The 9,162-nt window shown below is 39.7% G+C and overlaps 1 protein-coding gene across 1 annotated transcript in view; it reads right to left on the bottom strand.

Moving 5' to 3' along the window:
- Iqch (IQ motif containing H) overlaps positions 1-9,162 on the bottom strand; it is a 136,227-nt gene that overhangs the window by 125,890 nt on the left and 1,175 nt on the right. The window contains exon 2 of the mRNA XM_013346489.1: positions 190-266. Within this exon, the coding sequence (XP_013201943.1) occupies positions 190-266 (77 nt within the window). The remainder of the gene's footprint in view (positions 1-189; positions 267-9,162) is intronic.

Below are 9,162 nucleotides of genomic sequence, written 5' to 3'. Positions count from 1 at the left end.
TTCATCTTCCCTTTTAAAAGCAGGGACTGACTGTATGTTCAGTAGTGAGCAGGGTGTGGGAGGCTCTGCCTTTGACCCATTGCACCACAGAGAAGAGTCATAACAATAGTAGCTGCAATGCTCCCAGGAGCTGCTGAAAAGATGCTATTGCAGAGCCCAGCTTTCTTTCTGTGTTAGAAACATGAGTACCTTCGTCTTTTGTTTCTTGTGAGGCTCTTCCACATCTTCTGCAATTTGGTATGACTTCTGACCTAAAGCAAAGGGGGCTGTGGAGGGAGGTAGGGCAAAGTTATTTCTTTTAGAAAGAGAGGCTGAGCCATTTGGTGGATGCTGTGGAGTTCAGTTCACAAGTCCTGTGGCTCTGTCACCCACTGTTTGCTTCCTCCCTGCATTTCCTGTACCCAAATCATGACACCTCTTTGACTGCTAACTCCAAAGCCAAATCTATGGGACGACAACTACTTCCTTAGAACACATGGTCAGGCTGGGCGGTGGTGGCGCACGCCGTTAGTCCCAGCACTCGGGAGGCAGAGGCAGGCGGATCTCTGTGAGTTCGAGACCAGCCTGGTCTACAAGAGCTAGTTCCAGGACAGTCTCCAAAACCACAGAGAAACCCTGTCTCGAAAAACCAAAAAAAAAAAAAAAAGGACACATGGTCAGCCCGCCGCATGCAAAATGCCTGGACAAAAATTAGACCTGTAAAGCACAAAGATTAGAGAGGAAAATTTGTTTCTTAAAATGAAGACTCCTTTAAATTGCCACATTCCCAAGTTTATGGACAAGATAATTAATATAGTTGCATATGATGGACTATTTTATTGGGTAGCTATTAAAAAAAGATGACTAGAAATTAAAATGTTAAAATGCCCTGAGGGAACTGATTTGGTGAATAACACCATAAAGATTATTTTTGGAATTATTAATCTACAAGCAACAACTCTCTCAGTCACCTCTTTCCTGCAAGCTGGCTGCAAACTCAACTGCCCTCTGCAGATAGGCCAAGCTTGGCCTTCTAGGAAGAAAACCCTTCCATTATTCTTACCAAGGAAGAAAAGGATTATTTGAATGGCTGTTGAATACAAAAATGTGAGCCTTCTTCCATCCCAAGTCCTTCAACTCAGCCCTCTTTTCTGTCTGTTCTGTAACAGCAGTCTTTGAAAGAATTGACATTGATCAAATGTAATAAATGATAGCAATGCACAATTTAGGCTCACTCGGAGGACTCAGTTAACTCAGCCTCAAGTTGGGCATCTTTATAGAAGTAACAAGAATTTCAGAGCATCAAAACTTGCCACAGGAGGAATTTGTTTGTTGCATCTGTTTGTTGCATTTGTCCACTCTCTGATTATGGCTTCTAGTGAGTCCCTCTGTGACTCCTCCCATTCTGTAGTCCAGTACACCACACGGAGTCAGCAGACCCCATTAGAAGCCTACAAGTTCTTGCCTTGACCTCTGCACTCTTCTTTCTGGTGCTCACTTGGAACTCTGCTGTCCTCCTCTGCTCCATCCTGGGTGTCTTGAATCCATACATTTACAAGCAGAACTTGTTTTTCCTAATGTCTGCAGACTCAGTACAGTTTTTGTTTACCTTTTAGGCTCTTAAAGACAAGTGAGTTTTGAGGCTAAATTCCTGTGCTTAGACAACATAGTACTTGACAAGTTTTCAACTTTTTTCTCTACTCTTTTATTATTATTATTATGATTATTATGATTATGATTATTATTATTACAAATTTTCACCTCCTCACCTCCTCCCATTTTCCTCCCCCTTCCCCCAATTCCCCTCCCCCTCCCTCTTCAGTCCAAAGAGCAGTCAGGGTTCCCTGCCCTGTGGGAAGTCCAAGGTCTAGGAAGGTGAGGATCCAAACAGACTAGGCTCCCACAAAGCCAGTATATGGAGTAGAATAAAAACCCAGTGCCATTGTCCTTGGCTTCTCAGCAGCCCTCCTTGTCAGCCACGTTCAGAGAGTCCGGTTTGATCACATGCTCCATCAGTCCCAGTCCAGCTGGCCTTGGTGAGTTCCCATTAGATGGGCCCCACCGTCACAGTGGGTGGGTGCACCCCCTCGCAGCCCTGACTTCCTTGCTCATGTTCTCTCTCCTTCTGCTCCTCATTTGCACCTCGGGAGCTCAGTCAACTTTTAAAGAATTTTGGTTAAATTTAGAGAAGAGGTTGCAAAGTCTTATCCATTTTGCACAGATAAGGCACAGCCAATGGGACCTACGGACTCTCGGGTGCCTAGTCAGAGGCCGCGGCTTTGCTGCACTTACTCTCTGGCCATGGACTTTATGGGACACACACATCTGAGCAGTGTGCCTGTATCTTTATAAAGTTGTATTCCTAGGATTGCCTGATTTCAAAGTCAGGTTCCCTTCTGGAAAGTTTCTAAGACAAACATTTCTAGGAGAGACATTGGCCATTTCAGAAGGGGAAAAAAATCATTCATTTGTAAAGTAAAAAAATAAATAATTTTTGCTGCATGTATGTCTGTATGCCTGGTGGCAACAGAATTCAGAAGAGGGCATTGGATCCCTTGGAACTAGAGTTGCAGACAGTTGTAAGCTGTCACATGGGTGCTGAGAACTGCAGCTGGGTCCTCAGCAAGTGCTCTTAACCACCGAGCCATCTCTCCAGCCCGTTGGTATTTTTCTTGACAAATCTGTATGCTTCTGTGGTCGTTACTGATGCCTGCATACAAATAGCCTCCTCCTTTCTTCCTGAATAATTTAAAACCTGTTTTTTTTTTTAGGGTGAGAATATACCCAGTTCCTAAGGTTGTCAGATTTATCAAGAAATAAAGGATATGTAATTTAAAAGTTTAATTTTGGAAGTCAGTTTTAAATATATCTCAATTATTAACTATATTTAGGTAAGCCAATAAAGGACAGAATGCTTACTGATGGATTGGACTGATCACAACTCATCATGCTATGTATTCGGTCTAAGCAGTCTAAATGAAAACAGTGACCCTACCCCTGGATATTTCCCTGTCTCCCCTGCGGCTAACGGTCATGTGCTGATAGATTTAAAAGGAAACATGCCCATCACCACTGTTTCCCCCCTTTTCCTACCTAGAATGTGTATGGAAGGTCCAGGTTTGCAAGAGGGATCTTACAGCCGAGACATGATGAACTTGAGGATGAGAGCAAACTTGCTGGAGGTCAATTAGACGAAGCACCTGCCAGTCCTCTCACCCCAACGTGAAGAACTATTGCTAAAAAGACTAAACTCACAAAGTTCTGGCAAGGATGTGGATAAAATGAACACGCCCCTGCACACTGTGCCAGGAGAAACGTGCTATAGCAGCAGAAACGAAGCAGGTGTTTGTAGTCAAGGTGAGGAGACAGTGCAGCCAAAGAGTTACAGAAGTGAGCTTTATGCAGGGAGGACAGGGGTGTGCGTGAGGTTGGCTGGGCAGGCCCTGACTGGCTGCAGGAAGGACATTTCCCAATAGGAGCGTGAAAGGAGCAGGCTGTCTAATGCAACTGGGTGCAAAACTGCAAATTCAGAAGACTTTAATGGTAGGTTTCTTTTTCCTGGGTGAGAGGTGTGTCCATTGGAGGAATTGAAACCCACTGCAGCCTTGTAAGCAACTTATTGGTGGACTGAGACACAATGGTGTCACCAATGTTAAGCTATATCAATGGGAACATAAATTATGGAAAATGGAGGTTCCACAAGAACTAATAATAGAACACGATGATTGCCACATATGTGAAATCTAGATAGGTTAATTTCATAGAAGTTGACAGTAGAGTGGTAGCTAACAAAGGCTTGGAGAGTAAGGGGGAAGGAGAGATGGGGAGATATTGCTCATAGTGTTGAATCACAGTGTCTTAGATTTCTATTGCTATGACTGAACACCCTGCCCAAAAGCAACCTGGGAGGAAGGAGTTTATTTCGGCTTACAGGCTGTAGTCCATTATCCAGGGAAGTCAGAGAAGGAACTCAAAGCAGGAAGCTGGAGACAGGAAATGATACAGAGGCCATGGAGGAGTGCTACTTCTCAGTTTGCTCCCCTAAGTCTAATTAAGTATACACCCAGGTTGCCAAAGGTGGCGCTATCAAAAATGGCTGGGTCCTCCTATATCAGTCACTAAACAAAAAAATGCCCCATAGACTTGCCCACAGGCAGATGTTATGAAGGCATTTTCTCAATTTAGAGTCCCTTTTCCCAAATGATTCTAGCCTATGTCAAGTTAATGGAAAATTAGCCAGCACAGAATTAGAAAAGAACAAGAAGTTTTGGTGTGCTATTTCAACGAGTATAGTGACAGTTGATAATAATGTCCCACATATGTCAAAAGTTCCTACCATATAGAAATGATAGATATTTGAGATGAATGTGTTCAAATTGGTTTAAATATTATGCAATACATATATGTATCAAAATATAACATAACCTATTAGCCATGTGACATTTTATATATTTGCTAAATAAAAATGTAAGAAAACATTACAAAGGAGTTTAGGTCAGCCTCACACATGAACAAAAAAATCATTCATGAACATTAAAGCATATATACATATATATATATATGATAAAGCAGTCATCATAAAATGCCCCTTAAGCAATTACAAACACACTTAAAACAAATTGAAAATTATAAAATCTCTACAATGAATTATAATGTATGAAAAGAAACAAAATAAAAAAAACTAAAAATGCAATAACCTACAGAGAATGACTCAAAATTAAAATGAAAGACATAAAGGAATCAGTGATTTGGAAGACAGAAAAGCAGAAATCACTCAATCTGAGTAACAGACACGAGGCAGAATGAAGAGAAGTGAGCAGAGCCTAAGGACTTATGGGACAAGAGAGTCTGTGTCTGTGCCATTGCGGTCAATACAGAGGGAGAAAAGATACAGAGGGAGGCTGTAAAGAGAAACAATGGCTGTGAGCAATCCACACCTGGTAAATAAAAGCCACAGGTTTAAGAAACTAAGCCAAGTGGAAATGGGCAAAAGCTGAGGAATTCCAAGGCAACACATATCATGCTAAAAACTGAAAACTGAAAATGCAAAATAAAATATCAAAAGCAGATAGAGAAAAGTCATATCTTACCTACTGGAGAAAAACTTCACTGTCAATGGGTTTCTAATCAGAGGCTGAAAAATGACATGGCATGACTTTTTTTCCTGAAGTGCTAAAACAAAGACATGGCAACCAGAATCATATGCTTAATGAAAAGTTTTTGAGGGGCTGGAGAGATATCTCAGTGGTTAGGAGCAGTGACTGCTCTTTCAGAGGACCCAGGTTCAATTTCCAGCACCTACATGGCAGCTCACCCACTTCTCTGTAATTCTAGGTCCAGGGAATCAGACACACACATACACACACAAGCAAAACACTAATGTACATTTTAAAAAATCATGTTTTTTAAAGCAGCTTTTAAAAAGTTTTTCTTTTGGGAAAAAAAGATGGGTACTCAACACATTCCCAGATGAAAGAAAATCAAAATAATATATCATCATATACAGACTCTAAGAGAATGGCTAAACAGGAAGGAAATGATCAGAAAAGAATGCTTGCAAGATGAGAAAGTGAAGAACACAGACAGCAAATTATCAGCAGAAATAAAAGACATTCTTTTTCCTTTTGCATCTAGACATTATTTTTGATGGTTGAACCAAAAATCTTTAACACTTCCTGGTATGAATCTAAATGTAGGTAGATGAAGCAGACATAAAAACACCTTAAGACACAGGGATCGCATGCCTACACATTGATCCTAAAAGAGGAGAGCACGTATGTAATCACACACCTAAGGATTCAGCCAAAGAGTGAGTTCACTCATTCCATACAACGTCTGCACACTCATGTTTATAGGCGCTGACTCAGAACTGCAGAAAGCTTGAAATGACCGTTTCCTTCAACAGGTGCACAGCTTAGCAGCTGCAGCATGCTAACATGGAACATTACTTAGCAGCTGCAGCATGCTAACATGGAACATTACTTAGCAGCTGCAGCATGCTAACATGGAACATTACTTAGCAGTACATGGGTAATTATCGCAACGAGCTTCAACTGAATTCAACAAAATATTAAAAAGAATCCATATCATGACCAAGACAGATTCATTCTGAATGCAAAGAGGGGACAACATATGTATTAGTTAAATATAGTACAGCATATAAACATAATCAGATAAAAGTCCTATAGTTATTTCAATACACACAGAAAAAGCCTTTGACAAAGTTCACAATCTTTTCATGATAAAAAAAAAACTCTGAAGAAACTAGGAAGAGAATGAGCATACCTCGCCATAATAGAGGCTACATGTGGGCCTCATAACCTAATGATACAAGGAGTGTGAGAAAACGAAATCAGGGAAGAGACAAGGTGATCAACTCTTCCCATTCTCACTCTGTATAGTTCTTGAATTCTTACTCAATGCAGCAAGGCAAGAAGAAATAAAAGGGTTGTTGTTAGGAAATAAAAAGTCAAATAATCATGTTTTCAGATTTGAGCATATACATAAAGGACTCTATCAGAAGATTATTGTTCTGATTTAAAAAACTCTCAACAAGTAGAATGGTACTAAATCAACACACAAAACCTAGTAGATTTTCTTTCCTTTGCGGGGGACAGGGTTTGAGACAGGGTTTCTCTGTGTAGTCCTAGCTGTCCTGGAACTCACTCTGTAGATCAGGCTGGCCTTAAATTCACAGAGATCCACCTGCCTCTGCCTCCTGAGTGCTGGGATTAAAGGTGTGCACAACCACCGCCCAGCTAATCTTTTCTAGATCCCAACAACAGATCATTGAGGTTTAAAAAGAAGCCAGAAAACTAATTCTATTTATGCTAATTAAAAAACAAACAAACAGCAGAATTAACATTGTTTAAATGGTCATATTACCAAAAATGAAGTATGGATTCAATGCAATTTCCATCAAAATTCCAGTAACATTCTTCACAGAAGTAGGCCTTAGTTGCCCCCAAGTCTAAGCAAAATCAGTAATCCTAGACATATCACAACACCTGACTGTAAACTGTACTCCAGAGGCATAACTAAAACAGCATTGTTCTACCCAGTAGAAGGCAAAGGAGCTGGGAAGGTGAGCCAGTGGATAAAGTACTTGCTCAGCAAGCATGAGAGTGGGAGTTTGATTCCTAGAACTCATAAAAGCTGTGGAGACTACCACCACCACCGCCCGGCTATATTTTTAAAATAGAAAAGAAGAGCAAGAAATAAGCCTAAGAAGTTATAACTATGTGATTCTTGACAAAGATACCAAAAAATATGTATTGGAAAAAAAGACAACCTGTTTACCAAATGATGGGAAAACCAGATGTCCATATATAGAAGACTGAAACTAAAGCCTCACCTCTCATGCTGTTCAAAAACTAAACCAAAATGGACCAAAGACTTTAAGGTAGTACCTGAAACTCTGAGCATTCTAGAGAAAAACAGGAAAAACACTTCAAGATCTAAGCATGGGCAAAGGCTTTTTAAATAGCCAACATTTCAAGAAATAATAACAAAACATTAATGTGATTACATAAAATTAAAAAGCCTTGTTCCTGAAGAAGAAACATCAGCAAGTGAAAAGAAACCTTTTAGAACAGGGTAAAAGCTTTGTTGGCTGTCCACCCAGTAGGAGGGCCATGTTTAGAGTATATAAAGGACTCCAAGGAGTAACCAAAGAGTAAATACTCAAGTGAATAAATAGGAGATTAAGCTGAAAAGATGATCTCCAAAGAAGTACCAGTGTCCCACTAATAAAGAAAAGAATGCTCAGTGTCTCACAATGAATGCTATAGAGGATCCAGGGAGGAAAAGGGAACACTGATTCACAATTGTGGTGATGTAAATTAGTCCACACTATGGAAACTAGTGTGGAAACAATGAAACATCTAAGTTCCACATGATTCAGCCGTATCACATCTTGGCATATAAACAAAGGACTCAAAATCAGTTTACTATAGATATGCCTGTTTCTCCTTGAATCCTTGAATCAGCTTGGCTTCTTATCCAGAGATAATAGATTTAAATAAATAAATAAATAAGCACACATAGACAATGGGGTCTATTAAGACAATCACACCATTTGCTGGAAAATTCATGGGACCTGCCTATTTTCCATAAACACAAGTATTTTCTAATTTTCTCATATGTAGGAGTAGTTAGGAGAGGGGAAAGATAGGAAGATCAAAGGGAGATAACTATTGGTGTAGAAAGGGAAGGAGAAGGGGGTGGGAACAACAGAGTAATAAAAGAAGTGAATATGGCTAAAGTATATTGTATTCATGGAAATGTCAGAATGTATCCCCCTCCAAAAAAACCTACAACCTGGAGGATTCTCCTGAAGATTGACCTTAGTGGAGAAATACCCAACCCAAAGGTTACATACTCTTATGAGTGCATTTATGTGACAGTTTTGAAATGACAAAATTATACAATGAAGAACAGATTTTGGATGCCAGGGATTAAAGGGGTTTAGAGAGAAGTTGATAGGGCTGTAGCCTTTGGTGATAAAAATATTCCAGTCTTGACGGAATCCGTATCCTGACTGAGGGTTAGCACATAGCTCAGTGGTAGAGTGCTTGCCGACCATGGACAATGCCCTATGTCTGGTCCTCAGTACAAGCAATATATATCCTGATGGTGATATCATACTATAATATTTCACTTTGTTATTATTTGGGGAAAGCATGCAAATAATTCTATTAGTTCTTATAAATCCATGTGGGTATATAATTATCTCAATAAAACTTTCATCTTAAAAAGATATTATAAAGGATAATAAAACATCAAGTCACAGAGTAGGAAAATTATACATAGAACTCATAAAAAATTTGTACTGTGAATATACAAGTAATATCTTTACTAAAAACAGAAGAACAAAACAGTTGCAAATAAAAAAACCAACACCCTAGATCACTTCATAAAAGGACATTCAAACAACAAATAATACATCATTTTTTCAAACTTGTCCTGCTTTGTATTTTAATTTTTTACTATTTTGCCTTGTTTCCCCAAGCAAACTTAAATCCTCTTGAAAGCACCAACTCTCTAACACACCCTGCAGAGACTCTCAACTCTCTAATACAGTGCACAAGCTCTCAACTCTCTAATACAGTGCACAGGCTCTCAACTCTCTAATACAGTGCACAAGCTCACAACTCTCTAATACAGTGCACAGGCTCTCAACTC

This window comes from Microtus ochrogaster, chromosome 5 (genome assembly GCF_000317375.1).
Source record: "Microtus ochrogaster isolate Prairie Vole_2 chromosome 5, MicOch1.0, whole genome shotgun sequence".
Classification (NCBI taxonomy): domain Eukaryota; kingdom Metazoa; phylum Chordata; class Mammalia; order Rodentia; family Cricetidae; genus Microtus; species Microtus ochrogaster.
This window is presented reverse-complemented; position numbering and strand designations above follow the sequence as displayed.